Here is a 21911-nt window from a genome sequence, read left to right as displayed (position 1 = left end):
GATTCAGTGTAGAGTGGTTTTGGCAGCTGGCAGCACGGGTAGGAAAGAACAGGAAACAACGTGCTGAATGTAAACGCAGAGAGCCGCTGTGAGAACGACTCCACGCCGTGCAGACCGGCAGTGTTATCTGTGAGAGCGAGGAGCAGCAAGGCTGGGTTTTGGGAACAGGATGATCTTTGTGTGTGGAGCTGAAGAAACCAGATCCTAGTGGCGCAGCTGTGCTCCAAGCGTTTAAACTGTGGGCACATTGTACGCTGAGGGAAAGGCAAAGCTAGCTGCCTTTCAGAATTGTAATCGTGGTGTGGGAACTCACCTTATGAAGGCTCAACCTCAGATTTATTTATTGATGCATTTTTGCTGTTCTACAGTTTCTAGGTTGTGTTGGAGCATTCTGCTGTGAGATAGAGATGCTACTTGCCAAAGATAGGGCTTGTATGCGAAGTCCGCCTGATTATTATTTTTAAAAATGGGCAATGCACAGTGTAAATAAAATTCCAGTTGGTTTGTGCAATGTTAATTTAGTGCAAGAATTTTAAGAGTTATGGATTTATGTCTAACTTTGGCTCCTAGGTCTGGGTGGTCTTTGGTCCTGCACAGTTCTGGAGAAGTCTGAGTCCTTTCTCTCCCACATGCAGAAGCATGACTCAAAATTCTGAGAACAGTGCACTTCTAAATGGTGAAAAAAAATTGCCTTATAGACAACTTCGAAAAATGATTTTGAAATTGTGACATTTAGATGCTGGCAGAACTGAATAAAAAGATCATGCTTCTATTAATTTCAACTAGCTTCTATAATTCTAAGATGAACAGGATTTTTTTCCCCCCAAGTATCTTTGTAGTACAGATTTCAAAATACAGGAATTGCTTTTTTAAATTGAACGTCTGGAATAAGAGGGGGAAGATTTCAGAGACAGGTGTAGTTTTGCTTGAGAACAGAATTGTATTTTGAAGCCTTTTCCCCCCCCCATTACAATCTCTGAAACTCTTTTTTCCTCGCAAAAAGTAGGTATTAAAGAAAAAAAAAATGTTGGTTCTTGGGCTTTTTTTTTCAAGCTCTCAACTTAAATAAGTGTTTAAAAATGAATTTTTTGCATTTTATTAGCTTCCCTTTCTCGTTTTGCTTGTTTTACCCAAGACGATGCAAAATGTGATGAGGCCTTATGAGGATTAGGCTGGAATGCTGTTTATCCCAGCTTTAATGTCAGTTAAGATGTTGTTTCTATTACCATGCGTATGTTTTAGAGAAATGCAGTCAGTTTAACTCCAGTTGTCATCTTAAACAAAAGAGATGAATGTTTCCATCCTTACATGCAAGGCTAATAGTACCCAGAAATGAAGTAGCACTTCCATCCGGGGGCTCATACCACGGCAAATGGTGGTTTCAGACACTGCAGGTCACAGCTAGTACCTCTGAGACACCGAAGTTACAGCAAGCTGAGCTGCTGGCCGTCAGAGGCAGAGACTGATGAGCTGTTCCTTCTGTTCTGGGGTGAGCAGGCAAACCCTACTAACTTAAATTGTTTTTGTCGGTCTGATGTTGTCTATCAGTGAGTCCCAAGATTAACTGCAGAAAGTTAATCCCATTCCCTAGCTGTCTAATAGATAGGGACATGATGCTTCACTTACGTACGGCATACAAGGTATGCGCTACTCAGTCTCCCGAGAATATACAGTGCTCTTCTAGAAACTGCTGGGCTTTTTGGTTTCTCTGTTTACTCTTTGGGATGTAGTCACTTTTTCAAAATGCTGTCTTGAAAGTGAGAGGACTGGTTTGACTGAAATTTTTAAAAATCTTCCTGAAATAGCCATTGATGAGAAGATTTTCACCTAGACGCTTCTTTTGTCACAGATCTAAGAAACTTAAGCTGCTAACCAGTGAAGTCTTAAACTGCTATACGTAGGGGTCTGGAGGGCCTTTCATCAGTTATCAGCAGGATTGATAACTGTCTACTTTTTTAAAGAAAATAGTGTGAACTGTTTAGCTGAGAAAATGCCTTTCAGCTTTACAACAGCTAAGGTGAAAAAAGAAATAGTTAATTTTGTCCTTTAAAAAGTGTTTTTAGATGCTGCCAAATGGCTTGGGTTGTTATTTGAGTGTTTTTCTTCATGAATCTAATTTAATTTTTTTCTTCCCTTGAGCTGACTACTAGAAATATTTAAGCAGGGGATAGCGGTGGGGGCAACTCTGTGCCCTTGTGCTACGTGTGTCATGCAGTCAGAGCTCTTCTGTACCTAAGCTTTGTGCCTAAAGGTGTTCTGCACATAGATATTTTCTTGTCTGCCGAATTAAGGCTACCTGACTGGTTCATTATTACTGAGGATGAGTTCCTAAAAAAGGCGGCTGATGTGAGGAGTCGCAGAACGAGCTCTTTAGAAGACCAGGAGTGCTAAGGCTCTGAAATACAGAAAAGCTGATGGAGCTAAAGGACAAAGAGAGCTTAGTAGTAGAGCCCAAAGTAAACCACAGAAAAGCATTAATAGGCTGCTTGTTTGGGCTTCAAAATACATATATTGATACAGGTCTCTGCCTCGGATGGAAATTGTTACTTGTGGTACATCATCAGGTATTTAAGGCTAATCTAAGATGATAATGGTACTAAACAACGATCCCCGTGAGTTCAGTAGCTATAGCTATTGTTTCAGTATATGAATTGAGATGTTTTTGAATCAATTTCTTACAAGTAGCCACAACCACCCTACAAGCATATTCGTGTGGAGTGTGCTGTCTCCACTACAATGGTGCTATGGAGCTTTTTATGGCAATTTTGTGTATTGATGACAAGTGCATATCCTTGCTGCATTCTTCTTCACCAAGTAACCTGTGAGATATGCATTATGTGCTTGTTCATGTGGTCATTCTCCCCCTACTGCCACCATAATTTCCTTTTCAGATTTCTCTTCTGAGAAGGGATCAAAGCAAAACCTGAAAGTAATGGTGTTTGAGTTGAGTAGAAAAAAGGAAGGACTTGTTGCAGTAGTAAGTTGCAAATGCTTTGGTTTCCACAGCATTTCAAATATCTTCCTGCTTATGTTATTGCTGTTATAAGGTCAGTTTATATGCAGTTTAAAACATATATATATGTGTGTGTGTGTATATATATACACACAAATTTTGCTGTGTGTTAGTCAAAAGCTTTCTTACTTCTGGAAATCACTATTTCAAAGCTATACAGGTAACTTCACTAGCTTTTTCTAAATGTTAAAGATTTTGAGTTTAACTACAGTAAGAATGGCTGGTTATTGTTTAGCATGTTTGATGTGTGTGAGAACTGCTGGGGAGTAGTGGAAAAGGGTTGTTTCATTTATTATTTTTCTTACTCAACAACTAGAAACTAGAATCACTTTCAGATGTTCTACAATTTCGTGAAGAATAAACTAGCCTTAGTGGAAGTCTCACTGTAGGTGGCAAACTATAAAAATAACTAAATCGTTTATCTTTAGAAAAGGAGGTTTTTTTCTTCCTTTTTTTTTTTTCCCTCCCCTCAGGAATTCAGTGTCATTTGAAAGACATCTTGGGTCAGAAGAAAAATGTTAAGGATTCAGAATTAATGGTTTCAGTGAAGGAGGCTATGAAAGAGAAACTAATTCAGAGCTTAGGATGGCTTTCCTTAGAAATAAGAAGAAAAAATTTTAGTCTCAGATGGAGGGTGCACACAGCTCCTTAATACTGCAAACAGGTTAATGTGTGTACCCAGTTTGTGTTAAGTGCCGATGGTGAGCCTTCTTTGGCTCTAGGTCACTATGTGCTCTCAGCTCCACATAAAATTTCTACCTTTCCTTTCATTGCATGCAATTGTTTGCACTGTTATCATTGGCAACCTCCTTAATGCTTTTTCTTTTTTCCCACTACATGCTTGGGTTTTTTGCAGTACTGTTTGTTCAATCTCACTTCTTTAAGGCTCTTTTTTCATGACAGTATGATGAAAGCATTTCATTACTGTTTTTACAGAAATTTAATCCTTGCTTTGGCCTCCTAGATGTTTATCTATCTAGTGGTTGTAGCTTTTTGTGTGTCCTCTAAAATTAGATGATGAGCTGTTCAGGAGAAGATACCAAACATCTTCTATAGGTTTTTCAAGTGTTTAGTTAAAAAATAAAAACGAATCTTCAGGGACAAATGCTTGTGTGGTATGCTAAGCGAAGAATGCATAGACTGGAAAAAAATTTCATGCAGTTTCAGTTTACTGAACAGACAGTGTGATAAACTAGAAATGTATCTCATAGAATATGAGCTTAGAACTGAATAGATCTGAAATCTGCTTTAAACCAGGGCAAGACCTTAAATGAGTTAACCAAAAGGTGTGGATTTTCTAGTGTTTGACTTTTTATTCTTTGTCACCAACTAGGCTTGAGAGAAGATGAAGGTAAGGGTAATTTCTTGTTTGGTGCAGATTTTATGAAGGAAAATGGAAGTTACACAGCAAGAGCTGCATGCTTTAGCTGACCGGAAAATGCCCGTCTTTTTTGTATTTCTTGTTGCTTTAGCCTAAAGCATTGAAAACTAACTGTGCCCTGTAAAATAAAAAAGAGGTGTTAAAGGTGGGATTTGTGCCTTCCAGTTGCTATAAAGCTTTGTAGAGGTGCCAGACTGTATCTTTTCTGGAGGCTGGGAGGAAAAATATCTGCTTTGCTGTGTTTTTAAGATGAACTTGAGCCTCAATTAGGGTAGTTACGGTAGAGTGTAATCTGCTGCATCTGGCTATTCCCACATGTGAATTTAAAGACTGGAACTGTGCTCAGTGAGTCAGAGGAGAGCATCCCTAGAAGAGAGGAGCTGCTCTGACGGCAGGGCAGTGGGCTAGACCAGGCTGCAGAGATAATAGCAACCCCCTCGATTTGCTGGCTTTGCTTGCAATGCTGTCTGTGTGAACACCTCGCAGAGGAGCCGTAACACATCCCTGGGGTGCAGGCGAGTAGGTGTTTGTAAGCTGGGGGTATCGGAACAGCTGACTCCTCGCCATGCCAAACAGGATTAAACAGACTGACACGCTGGGATCGCTTCATTCAGTAAATCCTACCTGCTGCAGCAACGGGCAGCCGAGTGGCTGTAAATACTGGATCCTGGATTTAGGTACAGATGTGTACGATAGAAATAACGGGCTGGGGGAGGAGGGTTGTTTGTTTGTCTTGGGATTGTTTTCCAGTCATAGGATCTTAGTAGGATGTTTGCTTTTCTCCTTCTCTCTCTGCCTCTACTCTCCCCTCCCTCTTGACCCCAGTCAAAAAGTGCAGAGTATAACAGAAAGGACCTGCATGGGAAAGGCAGCAGTTATGAAATGAGTCTGCTGTGTAACCTGCTGGGATGCTGTACAGTAAGCTCTTTCAGAAAAAGAATGCATGTACTACTTTATTATTTTTAGCTGAGATGTGGAAGTGAGAAATGGTAACTCTTGTTCTGTGAGATGTTAATAGGGGTAGTAATTTGTTTCAACAGCTTCGAAATTTTCTTAGAATAATGCTGCTAAACCAAAAAATAATAGTGTTTAATATTTGTCAGTTACTTTTACTAAGTTACTGTTGAGAAGTAACATTTCGGGAATAGAGCTTGAAAGGAAAGGGTGGTTGGGAAATAAACTGGTCTGTAGGCAACTTGTTTAGAGACATCATTGCTACTGAAATGAGTAATGTGGAAGAAAGCAATGCTGTTTCCATCATGACTGCAGAAACACAGGTAAGGTTGGGGATGTTCATGTTGAACTCAGTTGTTGCTGGGTCTGCATCGCCTTCTCTATTCTAATATTAACAGGAAATGGTATTTGTCCTTGCCACTTTGTTGCTGCAGAACAAGTTTGATTCTCACGCATAACACTGAAATATCTGCAGGACAAAACAGTGCTAACCATCAGTGCCTCGAGCTGATGTAGCCGTTGGGATGCTTCCTTTTCAGTTGTTTGCAGCTACGTTCAAGTCTTACATACCTGTTGCTGTATGCTGTGAGCTTATATGTAAAGTAAGCAGCAGAAGGCCAGTTATGTCATTTGTCAGTAGCAAAATTGCTTTTACGGGTGGACCAAAAGGAGAGGGAAGATGGCAGGAGGATAACAAATACAGAGTCAAGGATGTAATGGAAAGTAATCTCATAGGGCCGCATGTAAGTCTCAGTATCTCCTGAAAGACAACAGGGCATCGGAGTACCAGCCAAAGGGAGTTAATGTTAGCAGGCTATCAGCTCTGATCCTGGCAAGAGCTCTGATCTCAGAAGGCTGCTCTGTAGCCACCAGTGCTGTGTAATCACTTTCTAAAACAACAGTTATTGCAGATGTAAACAAGTACACAGTATCTTGGAAGTGGGGGGATGAAAGGAGTCGATCGCAAATAATAATGGATAGGCAGAATGCTTTGCAGCAAACTGTTCAACAGCAATAGCTTACCCAGAGCTGTGTCTGCCTTCTCAGCTGGAAGTCTGTTAATGGCATGGCAAGAGTCTTTTCCTCTTTAACGTTGCTTTGCGTTTTCCTGTCTTCACTCTTTTGCTTCATTTTTGAACTCTTGTTACTGCAGTGGTTACTCAGGCTTAGATCTTTCTATTTTTTAATTCCAAAGTATTTTTAGAAAACCTGCTTTGTAAAATGCTGGGTGTAGTCAATTTTTATATAAATTAAGATCATAGACACGTACAAAGTCTTGTTGGGCAAGCATACGTGATTTCACAAGCATTTTTCATTGTTCTCTCACTGTTTCTTAAAAACAGATGTCTGTATACAAACCATGTCGTAAAAAAGCTCAATAGCCTTTCATAATAGGCGAACAAACATACTTGCATGCCCCAGTATAACTGTATGCTATTGCTTGAACTGGAATGAGTAAAATCTATAACTTTGGTATTTCTGGCCACTACAAACTTAAAACTGATAATTTGGTTTTAGACTGAATATTCACAATGTACTGTACTGCGTGATTTTATTGACAGAAAACTTCAACTGAGTCTTGACTTTTCAAATTCCTTAAAAATTCTCTAAGTATGTTCAGTTTATTTTTCGTCAGCATGTTGGATGCATGTAGTGCAATTGATAACTGTGTACTCCTCTTTAATTGAAGGATCCAAAATTTTTTTCCCACTTTTTCCTGAAGCCTGAGGAGGAAAAAATGCAATCAAACTGAGGGAGAAAGAAAATAAGGCCTTAAGTAATGAACTGGCAAGAAACTACTGAAATTAGTAAATACATATTGTATTTTTGCCTTCATCTGACATCAGTTGGAGAAAGTAGTGGCGATGTTGGGAGGAAACCAATTCTCATGGTAATTCCACCCATTCCTATAACTTAAAAATGCTCTGCATTTGAGACAAGTGTGGATAAATATCGAAGTTGTTTATGGTTATCTGGCTGGAGAGAGAGTTGAGTAGTTTGTCTGGAACTGGATATTAGAAATCATAACATCTTTTTTCAGTTACCTTATGAGCTAGAGGAAACAATAGCATGTATGTATTTCAGTCCCTAAGTGGGTCACGTGAGTCTATATTTCACTTGGGAAATTTGAGAGGCAAATCTCATGGATGAAGTCCAGGGAATAAATCTACAGAACCAAAATTTATCCTTAAGTTATTAACCATCTGGGGGCCAGTTTGGAGGAGGAAAGGTGGTCGTAGGAGTACGGAGAGTTCTCATTTAGCTTTGAAGAAATTTATTTATTAGGCTTGCAATAGATGGTTCGAAATAATGTATATGAATCAAACTAGCATTTTTTTTCCTTTCATAACATTTTATGGCATATCAAGCCTCAGAAATCATTCATCCATAAAACAGGATGCTTTTACTATAGAGTAATTGTTAGCAAACTGTGTCCAAGAGAGGATAAGAGGTCTCTGAGGACTAGGCTCAGAGGATGCAGTGGGAGAGTCCAGTATTACTAATGGGTTGGTGTAATTCTTGGCGTAGATCCACTTCTACACTTTGAAAATCTATTCTTTTAGAATACAGATGGAAGCTGTTAAGTATGTGCTGTGTTTGCTTTTCCATCTCCACCAAAAGAGCATGCACCAAGAATCCTCCTGAAACTGAGTTCATGTGTCAGCTGTAAAGTTCAGTATGCAAAGGTGCTGCTTCTTGACCTGTATGTCCTTCCTCGCTGTTCTTGCAAAAGGGCTTTTTTGAATTCTCAGGCTTCAAGACTTAGAAGAGGGTTATCTTGTGCTGTTTCTTGGTTAGTAAAAACTGAAGTACATGTCAGATACTGCCAGCTTACTTACCCTGTGCTTGCACATGTGATCCAGCTGCTTCCCTTGTGTCAACATGAGCAAGCACGCAGGCAGCCAGACCAGGGAGTTGATCTAGCAGAGAACATTGTACCACTCCCTTGCTACGCTCAACACGCCTCCCTTTGTCCCCCCAAAATGAATTCAGATGTAAGAGCTTATGCAGGAAGACTGATGTCCTTTCACAGCTGTCATCTTTACTTGTGAACTTGAAGATTTCAGGCTTGGGTTTCTTGCTCTGAATGAGGTTGTAAGATCCCCAGGTATCCCTGTTTTCATCTGAGCTACTCCAAATTTTTCTCCCCGATGCTTTGGATGTATCTCTTCAGTCAAACTTGCCATATTTTGATTCATGTAACTTTCATGTGTATTACTTGCTTTATGAAATAAGCTGAGACTGAACAGCAGTGTGGATGGAGTTAGCCCCAAGCAGTCTTCTCCTCTGATCCTTGGGAGTCTGTTCCCTCTACTGCAGTGTTTTCTCGTCTGACCTCTTATAAGTACTGCATGAAAATGTAGTAACTTAAATTGGTCTGTTACTACCAACTCCTTGTCAAGCCGGCTACTCAGCTCTTAGTTTAAAAGATTTTTGAAAGATGTAAAAGGAAAATGTATACTATTCTGAAGGAGATGTTGTTAGGTTTGTCTTGCAAACTTTATGTAATGAGTTGTACATGTAACTCCATTTTTGTAATAAGAAAAAATATATATATTTAGGCATTTTTGGGTTTTGCTAAGATGACTGTATTCCAGTTTATCATTAATGAAGAATATTCAAAATTTGAAGTAGGAAAGAACTTCTAGATTTAACTTCAAAAAGGTGATGGGAAAAAAGTACTCAATACCAAGAAGGCTTCCCAAATGCAGAGAAAGACAGACCCCAGAATGAATATTGATGCATTTTGAGAAGGGTGGAGTTTGATTCAATACAGGAAAATTGCAGCTGCCTCTTCACCTCCTCGACAAATCTGTTTTACTCTGAGAGTACCTGTAACAAAGCATTTGGGGCAGGTATTTTTGGTATCATGGTCAAAAGTCTGTATCTGAGTAGATAGGCTTAACCTGAGCAAAGCAGAAATGCCTCAACTCACATTTCAGCTTGTCTCTTGCTTTATTACAGCTCTATTTTAAATGAATTACTTCAGTGAAGCAGCAGGATAAGAATAAGCTATCACCTTACGTAATGAAAGTTCCCTCAAGGTGCTCATTGCTAGACTAGTAACGAACAACATGTTCATAATCTCCCTTTGAATGTGGCTGCAAGCAGCTGTAAAAATCCATTGAATCTGCCCACCAAGGCTTGCTCTGACTCATTCCTTTAATAGAAGTGATGAGAAGAACAGAATTTAGGTGGTGTAAGTATACCGCGTCCTGCTTTGAAAAGACCACGTTAATAATGTAACAATTCCCTGTAAGGATTGGTTTTCTTCAGAAAATAGGAAAGTATGTTTATTAGACCACATTTTTTTCCTTGTTTTTGAACATGGGATTGGGCACCTCCAGTCCATTTCTGTGAATTAGTGTTTAAAAAAAAAAAACAAACAAAAAAAAAACATAACCCTATTTGATGAGGTAGTTTGCTCTAAGAAGAAAACTTCACAGAGGTCAGCTGCTGAGATGCATTGTATGAAAAGCAGGGGACCTGATTAAAAGAAAAAAAAAGCAATGCAGAAAAGAAGGGAAGCTAATTAAATTCTTTGTTTCCTTCAAATAATTCATGCTTCCCCTAAATTTAGGCTTACGGTTGAGCCTATAACTTAAAAAGGTGATTAACAATGATCTTTGTTGTGTAGAAGTTACTATCGACACTGACCTCTTCCCCCCTGCCCTTTCTGACTAACTAAAGCAAATGATAAAAATTCTACTTTATTGCCTTTCAAAAGAAGTGGTTTTGCTTCTTTTTGATTTGCCTTTTTTTTTTCCCTTTTGATTCCTACATGCAAAGCAGTTTTGGACAGCTCTACCGTGATGCTATCACATTCTCCTGTGGCCGCTTAGGTAGTACTGGATGGGTGGGAGCTGGGGAATGATTCTAGGAACTGAGATTTAGATGACTGAGAGTTCATGACATCAACTTTCTTCTGAGCCTTTATTGGGAATAATTGTGAAGGAAATAAAAACAACAGTTGCATGGCAAGAAGTAGCTTTTTTTGTGTGCGCAATATGGGCTTTTATCATGCCAAAGAAAACTCAGCAGTGCATATGTTATTTCTGAAGAGACTGTAATCAAATTAATAACGTGGCAATGATGGATTCTGTTTTTAGTATTCAGTGTAGTCTGGGTTTCATACATTTTAATTGCACTTTGAGATAAAATGTCACATCTTTTGCTAATTTATAGGTTGCTTGTTTTAAAATACACTTATACAAGAGTTATCTTTCCCCTTCTAACTCATTCAGCTTCTTTTTTCCAAGATTGATGAAGTTGTAGAGGAGCATCTTCCCCTTTCCTAATCTCTTACCATGCTTCCCCCTGAAAAGGCATCTATGTAGAAATCTGCAGTTACGATTTTAATAGCTATCTGCTAGTCAACCTTGACTGCGAGTCTGTTTAAAAAAATATTTCCAGCGTGGCTAACCTTTATTAAAATCATGTGTGCTCTTGCTGCTTTGCTCAGGTTACATTTCCATCTGTAGATAAAAAGTCTAAAAACAGTTCAGTTTCCAATCACTGTCATCTAAGTCTGCTCTTGATAATGGCGTTATTGAGCAGGGATTGAGCCCGGAGGAAGTTGTCTGTCAGCACCTACAGCCATCTAGCTGAGCAGTGTGGAGGCTGATAGCAGTGGCATGGCTGTATGTGTGCTCATGAGTACTCCAGGTAGTCTCTGCACTAAAAAGGTTAAGGTTTTGCAACACAAAGCACTGTTAGTAAAATTAGTTTAGATCTATATTAAGTGAATTGGATAAGGAAACATCTTTTCTATACATTAATTTTGGAACACAAATTTTGTCATGGTTTTAGCAATTCTCTCTCTCCTCCCAATTCACTTAATTACCTTCTTAATTTATTTTTTGAGCTACAACAGCAAAGTATTTAGAAAGAGAAAATGACCACAGTTATTGTAATAGCCCCAAAGCTAAATGATATGAGTATATTATTATTAAGCTTATGGCAGAGTTCCTAACTTGAGATTGATGTGTTTGCACAGCTGTTGCTAAAGCTGTGGCTCCAAACAATCGCTGGTTGTTCTAATGAACTCTTCTGCTTTGAATCAGGAGGATGGAGAAAAAAAAGAGACTGTTAAAATCAGTGTTGGATTAGTATGTGTATTTATGTTAACATGTAACTGCAATAGGTGAAGAGAAGAGGAAATAAGTATTTTTTTTTTTTAGTGTGAGTGTTCTAATAACTTTTTTTTAAAGAAATAGAATTATATAGAAGTAATTATTTCTTTTCTGTTACTTGTTCTTCTAAGTTAATATTACCACTGTGTATTGTCTCTTTATTTACATTTATGGGCTTTATTAATACCCTTGAATATATGATCATGAATTATTATCAATATCTACGCTTTGTGATTCAAAGTATCTGTTTATTGACTCTTACCACATATTTTCACAATTTTAATAGGGAGTTGTTGGAGGTTTTCTCATGTGTTGGAATTTTTTAAGGCATTGGTGGGGGGTGGAGAATAAAATACATCTGCTTTCATCTTTCCCTGGAGTCTACTCCTTTGTAAATATCTGGCAGAGGTTATACCTGCTCTGTTTTTTTCAATCTTCTGGACAAAAGGAGAAAAAAAAAAGTTGGTTTAGCAGCATTTTATGCTGATTTTACATACGATAATTTTTTGTCTTCATAATTGTGAAGTTTGTTTTTTATTGCTTTTGCTAGGGTAATGAAAGCTAATTTCCTCCCTACCTGTATGTATCTTCTCAATTTCAAAATTGCACCAATAGAGCTGTGCATCCCCTACTTCCTTCTGAGATCAGGTTTGCTTGAACTCACTTGCAGTAATATAGTTAATAAGCAGCCTTTTTGCAGGAGGAGTGAAGATATTCTAAAATCTTAATAGGATAAATTCCTGTTTGGATGCTTTGCACTGTTGAGCTTTTGCTCAGGGAACTATGGCATGTGCTGCTTTAAATAACGTCTGAGATTGTAGTTCTTCCTAAGGAGCTTCTCAATTTCTGCAGGCGTGCTTCCTTTCTTCTCCTCCCCCATATCTTTCTCTGATTTTCAGTAGAGCTGAAGGCTTGATAAATGAATCTTTTTTGTTGTTTGTTTTTCCTTTTGGTTGTCTGCTCTGTTATCTGCATTGATAGGGCGTTTTTCGTATCTGTTCATGTCTTCCTCTTCTGGACTGTTGCACGTGGCATATCAGACAGGTTGCTGTGCTGCTTCGTAACTATTTTGAGGAGTGGCATTTATTTTGATCCATTTCAGATGGCAACATTACTTTGCAGCAAAAATTAAAGGAGCAGATTATAAAACACTGCAGCTCAGTAACAGTTGAGTAAAAATGGATTGTGCAGTTGCCCTGATTAAAAACGGAAACTGCTTGTCACAGATATTGTGTAAATAGTGGCTTCCATTTGTAGTAAGTGACACAGCTTTCCACCAAGAGTAGAGCCACATCGTTGCTGCTAACATCACGCCGCATGGCTCTTCAAAAGTAGGTTGCACTCAGCATGCATGAGACAAATGGCTTGTCAACAGCCAGCAAAACTTTTCTGCCTAGTGTCTTAAGCGCCAGCACTGCCTATGAGGCCCAGGCCCAGAGCTTCTGCCTTCACTCTTTTCCTTCTTTGGCTCAGAGCTTGCTTCTCCCCACCAGCTAGCTGCTTGATTTTGTCAAAGGCTGGGAGCGCTACAGCTCTGAGCAGTGGGAAGGAAGCTGATGCTGCCAGCTCCCACTGCTCCAGGAGCTGTGCTGTGCCCTCTGCCAGCTTCTTGTGCCGGCATCTGAAACTAATAAGCAGTGACACGAGCTGGGGCAAGCTAGAGGCGAGGGCTGTGTGTGGCTCTGCTCCGCTCCAGGCTGAGCTGCAGGCTGAGGCCTTGGGCCTGCACCATGGCAGGTGCTGGCATTCACCGCTCCTGTGGCACCCGTTCTGCTGGAGGAAGAAGCGGGCAGGCCATGCCTTCATCCGATCTTCTGATTTGGTCATCTTAAAGTAGCTGGAGATTGCTCATGCCAGGGCATCCGGGGGGAAAAAAGCATATAAAGAAGACCTCTTAAAATGTGCATGTCTCTCTGTAGTAAAACTGCAACACACACACACTTCTGAAAATGAGTGATGTAGTTGAGACTTTGTGAAAAATCTCACCAGTGACAATTGGATTTTAAAAGTTGTATTTTAAGGGATATAGGAAAATTACATTGCTGTGGAAAAATTTGCTTTCTGACATAGAAAATAAGTATTTCTCTTATTTTCTTTTTCTGTTTGCACTGGAGAATTTTCACAACTATTTAATGGAATGAGGGTGGTACCTTAATATTCCTAATTACATGGTTTGTGTCAGTCCTTCTGGGGGAGGAGTTGTGTGTAACTATTTAAATCTATCAGTGAAAATCTTGCCTTTAGTAGCTCTGCAGAGGAAGTATGTCAAGTGATGTAAAATGTCATCTGTAGGAGGCACTAGTGAGGTGCCAGAGCTAGGTAACTAACTGACGTCCCAAAGAAACCTACTGAAGACTGTGCATGAAAAGAAGAGAACTTTCTCTGAAAATTAGAGCATGGGTTTCTGTTTATCAGCTCTGATGTAAAAGCATGCGGGCCCTGTGCAATTAAGGATTAGTAGAAGTACAGCCCCCATCTAGGGGAAGATGCATAATTTAGTATAATTAATTATACTAAAATGATCGCTTTGATCCGTAGAGATATGATAGAGGATAGCTTGCTTGTTGCGCTTAATAGACTTTATTGGACTGGCATAGGATGAGAACTTGACTGACAAACTGACAACCGACATAAATCTGTCATTGGTCTGTCCTGCCAGGCACATGGATGTGGTTGTCTTTAAGTTTGAGCTGAAAGAGTTGAGTTTAGATCAAGACATTGATCATTAAAATATAAGCTGCATACAGGGAAGCTGATTAATCTGTTAAAAGCTGGTGGTTTTCACAAACTGGGAAACTGAACTTCAGTAGTATAAGTAACTTCTGAGTGCTTCCTACTTGTGACAAAAAAAAAAAAAAAAAAGATATTTCTTTCCAAAAGTAGTATTGAATAACAGCTTGTTGCAAAGGTTGAAATACCCGCAAAATCCACTCTCTCCTTCTGAAGCACTACCTTGCACTTGCAGTAATACACAAAATTTAGGTTTGGGGGATTTTTATCCATGTGGTCTTAATTCCAGGGAGTACAAACAGAACTACTTCTATTCACCTGAGAAAGTGTTTTTTGGCACAGTATTATCCCTTCTTCCTGCTGAAGAAAAAAAAAAAAAAGTGTGGATGCAAAACCATCCAGCAGTTGTAAGAGGAGGATTTTTTTCAGTGTTGATGTTTAGCTCACAACTAACAGTGGTGTGTTTACAGCTCTCCCCATGAGCAATTTATAATGCATATGAAATTCTTAAACATTTTAAAACCTTAATTTCTGAACGGGGTAGAAAGGAAGGTAGAAAAGTATATTTGGAAAAAAGAATATGAGATGACAGAACAGTAATAACATAAACAGTGTATTAAACCCTTCAGGCATGTAACACTGATTTTCTGTCTCAAATGCATTGTATATTCGTTTTGCACTTACTCAGATATTTTCTTCATTCCTTCCTCTACTGATATCACAGATATGTTTGTTGGATGACTTTTTTCAATTTCAGAAAGACCTTTGGAAGTTAAGCTGACAATGTCTGTCTCCACCTCTCTTTTGAGGTTTTCTGTGTGTTTGTTTTAAAATTGCAGAAATGCTTGTGGGGCAGCTTAGGTTCTCATTAAAAGAAGTTGACTAGTATCTAGCCTCAAGCTTAGAATTCCAGTCTATCTGATATTAACACAATCATCCTTTGATAACTTGAAAGGTTAAATTATTGAATATATTTAAATCTAAATGGTCTGGGCATGTGTGTGCATCAGTCCCAATAATATAGACAAATCATTAATCTGGGAAGATATGCTAAAGAATTGAGCTATCTTCTTTTAGCTACACACACTGAAAATATTAGAAAATAAATTTCAGCATAGGGCATAACTTGAAATAAAAGACTGAAAAGATTTGCTGAACAGAAGTTCATAGGCAGTGTGTTTGTTCCACTTCTTCAGTCTCATTTGTATCTGGATTTGCGTTTATGTATTGAATACTATTTTTTTGCATTCTATGAAAATTATTGACAATTAATGAAAATTATCTTTGTATCATAAGTGAAATTAGTGCTTCCCAAAGAGCATCGGGGAAATTCCACATTTGCAAGCTTAATAAAGCTAAAACTGTATTGTCTTTAAATGGTAACTGCTTTTATGGTGGTTTGTTAAAGCTGAAACACATCTAATGTATTTTGATATATCTTCCAGTATTGGTTTACAAAAACTGTGCAGTAAGGGTCCAAGGAGGATATCCAGCAGGAGAGAACTAAAATTCTTGACGTGCATGGAGTTCTGAATGGTCTCGTATGTGGCACCTTCACTGCCTCTTACTGCAAAAGAAATTCCCAGGCAGAAACTGCATGTGTGTCCACAAGTAAAATTAGCTTCTCACTCTTTATGTTTTTTCAAGCCTTCCCCATCTCATCTAATAACAAATGATGACTGTATGATTGGGGCTTTATGGGCTTTTGTCATTAGGTAACCTCCTCTGAAACAAAAATTGACTTGGCTCAAAATGGAACGTGCTTGTTTGTAGGTAGATATGGGCTTGGGGATTGTTGCTTCCAATTGCTCCCAACTTACATATTAAATTCTTTCATTTTTTTTTTTTGAACCAACAAGCAGCTCTCATCCCCAAATATTTGTAATGTACCTACATCACAATTTACAGATAGCTGATTAGTTGCCCTGTGTTACAGCCTGCTTTTATGGGCTCTTCAGTCTGTACAGGCCATGGCAGCGGACAGGACTTGCAGTGGTAGTGTGGCACACCATGTAGGGGCCTACCAAGCTTGCTTTGCTCCATTTTATTTTGTTTTATTTTATTTTTAACTCCTTGCCCTATTTCTGTTTCATAGTCCCCAGAGCGGGTGAGGTGTTTGCAGCATTCTGGTTTTAGATGGTGCAGAGCAGGCATCAAGGAGACTGTTTGATTCCCTAGGTAAGGAAGTCAGGTTTTTGTAGCCCCTTACTCTCCTTGTAAATACAAAAAGTCTAAAAACAGCAATATGGAAATAGTTAATATGAAGCAGAGTCTTTCAAGTCATCAACTAGCTCAACATGGCTGATTTATTTTTTACGAAAAAAAAAAAAAAACAGTTTATTAATTGCAGATGTGCATGTTTCCAGTGTTAAGAAAGCTGGGACTAGAATGAAAATTGCCATTTCCCTTTAAGTTTCAAAAATTTGTCTGTTCATTGAAGGTAACTTTATCTTCTGGTTTGAGGGGGGTTACAACCCACACTGCCTGCCCTTTTTCTTTTACTTAAAAATATATTTATGGACTCTCAGTGAACTCTCTGACCTTAGCAACAGAGCAACATATGTGATTTTACTTGGAGAGAAATGGAAGTTAAATGCTCTCTTTTCTTATTGTGGCTATGCATTATAAAACAAAGCACATCCCTTAGTTTTGTTTTGTTTTTAATAAGCTATTGAATTATAAAGCTGTCTCTACTTGAGTAAATGGTGGTTTTATTAAGTTTGATGGTTTCTAGTTGGATTGGTGTTGCTATGTGTGATTGTTATATGCGTTGGGTTTTTTTTGCTCTCCAAGATGGCCATCTGTTGCATTTATCTGTTTCGAAAAGGGAATCTGACACTCACTAGAAAGTTTACTGTACTTGAAACACAGTTGGGGTTTGCATACCCCAAATTTATTCCATCTGTTTTGGTTTAAAAAGTCCATGTTGTTCTTGGTTTAATTTTTGAATACTCTTTTTTCCTCTTAGCATGTTTTAGTGATAAAATATTCTTGAACAACCCTAGAAAAACAATTTGTTATGTAGTCACAAAGGAAACAAAGCCAATTTTAGCATAAACATTCCCAAGCATAGTAATCAATCAAAGCGTGTATCTCTGATTAGATAGATAGATATGGTATATAGTGATGGGCCAGGTAAAAATAAAAAACACCCAAATGGCTTTTCTCAGAGTGAAGATTAAAGGTCTTTCATTTTGTGTTCTTGAAAACCTCCTGTATTGGATACTGATATTCCCCAACGTTTGAATCTGACAGTGTGTCCACTTAAATGTATGAACTTGAACAACTATTTTTTTTTCCATGACTGTTCCCAAGTATTGTGACCCTTGGCTAGAAATACTGATCTGAGGAAACTCATAGGAGTAGGAATTGCAGAATCTGGACTCCTGTGAGCTGGGATAGGATGGGAAAATGGACAATAAAAGGTCTCCCTGGAAAAACACTGCAGTGTTTTATTTGCACTGAGTATTAACATTGATCTATGAGACTGCGGGGGTGTTTTCTGCAAATTTAAGGAGGCCGGGGGGAGGAATCAGGTCTGAAGAGACTAGTGGGTTGACATTCCATATGGGTTAATACAGGTGATGTTAAACCTTTTTATTTTTCCAACACTTTTTAAGTAGAATTTGATATTTATACTGATGCTTTTATGGCAGTGCAGTATTTTTTATTAATTTTAGGCTTTTTCTTATCCCCCAGTGCTTTCATAGGCAAAAGGGAGCGGTGCTATCATTTTGGTGTGCTGCTTACACTCCGTCCACTTTTATGATTCCCTGAAGCCCTAATAATGCTTCAATACGTACTTCATATTAAATCTTGCAGAAGAGAAGATGAGAAGCAGTTACATGCTGCACGCCAAATGAAAATTAATGCTGTGTGGGAGGATATGGCTGAAGTATGTGCTGTGAAACATGTCTGGCTGACACTGTTTTGTCTTTTAGATCCTCTCCACTTCAGTGGAGTGTATGCATTTCTTCCTGCTCTCTTCACTCCTCCTGCCCACAAACTGTTGGCTGCCTTGAGTTAAGAGTAGGAGTGGTACAGCAAAAGTGCGTTCAGACAAAAATACTACTTTCCCACACTTTCAGGGGCTCTTCATTGTACTGTTTGTTTTTATGAGAAATTAATTATTTTGTGTGTTGACTGTCAAAAGGATGGGCAAAATTGGAGGAGGTTTTAGAAAAAGGTTTTATTAACTGCTGGCATGTTAGATGCTTAGGGATAGGCATGTTTATGTAAAAATAAATCTTACGCAATCAGTTACTGCACCACAATGCTGCCTTTTCCTCAGCAGGGAGTAATTGTAAAGGAAAGAAATGCCAACAGATACAAAAACTCAAAACAGTTAGTGCTTGGTGAACTTCATTGTGAAGGCCTAATTGCTTTTTTAATAAACAAAGGAACGTACTCTGTTTTATTTGTGGATGGACTTATATGGACCCTTATTGGGACCCGAAAAATATATGCAAATGGAAGAAAATAGGCTGAGTGCTTATAACATCCTAAAAGTCTTGAAAGCACAAATTCAGTTTGTGCTTTGAGACACTTATTTACGAGAACCCCACTACTGTTCTCTGCTCTTCTGTGTTCCATTAGCAGGATGGCAGAAAGTTATTGAAGTATCCATCAGCTGATACTTGCTTAGATTTCTGAAATGAGAAATCTGGTAAAAAATTAAAAGATGCATGATATAATAAAGGTAAAGGTGGATTTGGTGAAAGAGTAGTCTAACTTCTTACAGAGGTTTACAGGGAGATTGTTTGGATTCCCGTGGAGAGCTTGCAGGTGATTGGGAGTTTTGTTTGGATTATTTTTTTTAATAAACAGACTATTTAAAAATGAAATCAGTAGTGATGTGGGTGCTGATGACTAGTATGCTTGCTTTTCAAACATACTTGCTGACGATCCTTAAACAGTAATTCACAGGCCTTAGGGGGATCTTCAGACTGCAAGTTGAAAACTGTGGTTATAGGTAATTAATTTCTTCCATATGTTTCCTGCTTCACCAGAAAGAAGTGTGTAGTAATTCTGTATCACTCACGTCTCTACATCTTGAGAAAAAGGTGACTAATATAATTCTGCATCTGCTTTTTGATGGTACCCATTCTTAAGGCCTTAAACCAGGTTGATGGCATTATAGGAGGTCTGCTTAGTCTTGTGCAGCACGCTTACAGTTGTGGCTAGAGAGCAATTCTGTAGATGCATCCTGATTCTGGATTTAAAGTGTTAGTAACTAGGTTGCTGGACTGAAAGTATGTTTCATGAGTTTATCTTCTTTATGGAAAAACAAAAAAGCAGTTATTGGTCTGGATTTGTACATTCAGTATAACAGAGCAGATCTTAGCACCAGAGCTGAGGTGTTTTCACAGTCACGTGCCTGTTAATGGAGGCAGATTTGGTTTTATTGGAACAAACTGGAATGTTTATAAACAGCCTGATCACAATTTTGGTTTCCAAGGAAAGGAATGTCTCTTTTTTCTCGGTATTTTGCATTTTATTAAGAAAACTTTTTCTTTGAAACACAATGAACAATTACGGAAAAAGGTGTTGTCTTATTTTATTCACATTCTATGTCTCTTTCACCATCTTAGCTGTGGCTTTCAAGCCAGAATTTGCTCTTAATATTCTATGGAAACAGAGCAGGCTCACATACTGGTGTGTAGATCCAAGTGATCCAAGATTTGTGTGTTTCCAGTGAAGTGTATTGATACAACAGTGACCTTATTATCCAACAAAATTCAAACTACCTCTGGTCAGACTGGCAATATGCCTCTTATGGAAAAGCTGCCAGAAGAGGTGACCTGAACATCTGTGTCAAACTTCAAGAAGGAATGCAAACACTGCATTTAATTCCCAGCAGAAGAAAAATTCAACAAAACATGATTTATGTCATCTTTATATAAACTAGCTATCTACAAAAGTGCACACACGGGGGGGGAAAAAAAAAAAAACACACCATACTTGACAACCTAGCAGAGTCTTGTTAATATTCTGGTGGTAGGTAATATTCATAGGAGTGGCATTATGAGAATGTGTCTTTCTTTATATAATATATATATATATATGTATATGTTTTCAGGGAAAAGAGCAATTGGGGAAAGAAACGTTGTGCTGCATGGGAAAAATCAATGTAGTCTCACAATAGCTCACCCAGTGAGTGTTTATTGTAAGCATACTCTATGGTCCAAGTGCCTTGGTGGGAAAGTAATATTGACCTCATATGCATATAGCTATTGCTGTGTCCTTTGACTATAGAACTTTTCAGGCATTGTCATGCTAAGAAATACTGCTGATCCTGAGACTTGAAGAAATGGGCCTTTAAATATAGTTGTTCTCTACTTTAAAAAAAAAAAAAAAAAAAGGAAAACTCCAAAAAGATTTAAACAAAATAAACATATATTTAGCTGTTCTCTTGATTCTTCTTTCCCAGTTTCCCAGGGTAGAAAAAAAATAAGTAATGAAAGTAACTAGAGCATTTGTAATGAAATTTGGGATTTACAAAATTTTGCTTGTCTCACTGAGGTAAAATTTTTTGCTTTTTGTGTCCATGCTCAAAGCAATATGCATTAAAGGATAAAATCATATCATATCGTATCATTCCATAAAATTAGGTTATATATTGAAAAAATAATCTATTAACAAATAAGTATCAGTAGTGCTGATATGAATTATAATAATTGAGTCAGTCAGAACTATGTAATGTTTGCTTGACTGCTGCAAACAAAGTGCTTATTTGTGGGTGGCCACATGCAGCATGGACAGTGATAGCTCTGGTGTTATTAAAGGCCAGTTTACTTTAAAGTAATTTTGTCTATTCTTGCATATATCCAATCTGAGTCTATGAGTTAGTCCTTAGGGTCCTTAAAACTGCTCTAGTAGCATGTCTTATATTGAGCATAGTAAGTTACGTGTCAGTTTTGGGAGGTCAGTGCAGGTTTCTAATAGGGTTTATGCTTGCTATGTAGTTTCAAGTGACCTGAACAGCTGGCAGGAGTAGCCTACTAGTTTTCATATGTGTGATTTGATGGTTAATGCTATGTTACCATCAGTCTTCGATTTGCAGGAGATGATAATGCCTTTTAAACTTTTTTTGAGTTAAACTGATGGAGGGTTTACACAAATGAACTACTAGTCATTTGCCTTGTTTCTCCCTTACAAGTCTCTCATCATGAAAATGCTCTCATCGTTCTTTTTTTTTTTCAGACTCCCTTTCAGTCTCCAGCAATGATGCCAGTCCTCCTGCTTCAGTAACATCGCTTCAACCCCATATGATTGGAGCACAGAGTTCCCCGGGTCCCAAGCGCCCTGGCAACACTTTGAGAAAATGGCTTACCAGTCCTGTGAGGCGTCTCAGCAGTGGAAAAGCAGACGGGCATGTCAAAAAACTGGCCCACAAACATAAGAAGAGTAGAGAGGTTCGCAAAAGTGCCGATGCAGGCTCTCAGAAGGACTCTGATGATAGCGCAGCAACCCCACAAGATGAAACTATTGAAGAGGTGAGTGTTGAGGGCAACTGCACGAGACGTGTTTCTGTGACTCCACTAGAACTACATGTTTTCTGGTAAGGGTTCTCTCTTCAGTTGACGCTCCAGCAGTTGAGCTAAGTGGCTTGTGCCATGTACTACTCATTCCTGATGGCTGCTGTTCTCTGCATAAGTGCTGTGCCAGGCATACTTTGTGCCCTTCCAATAAAACACTA

At 38.5% G+C, this 21911-nt stretch overlaps 1 protein-coding gene across 2 annotated transcripts in view; it reads left to right on the top strand.

The window, feature by feature from the left end:
• Positions 1-21911, top strand: part of TRIO (trio Rho guanine nucleotide exchange factor) — a 248134-nt gene that overhangs the window by 193234 nt on the left and 32989 nt on the right. For both annotated transcript variants that reach the window (XM_066992554.1, XM_066992555.1), the window contains exon 35: positions 21416-21708. In XM_066992554.1, the coding sequence (XP_066848655.1) occupies positions 21416-21708 (293 nt within the window). The remainder of the gene's footprint in view (positions 1-21415; positions 21709-21911) is intronic.

Source organism: Anser cygnoides, chromosome 2 (genome assembly GCF_040182565.1).
Source record: "Anser cygnoides isolate HZ-2024a breed goose chromosome 2, Taihu_goose_T2T_genome, whole genome shotgun sequence".
Taxonomy (NCBI): Eukaryota; Metazoa; Chordata; class Aves; order Anseriformes; family Anatidae; genus Anser; species Anser cygnoides.
This window is presented reverse-complemented; position numbering and strand designations above follow the sequence as displayed.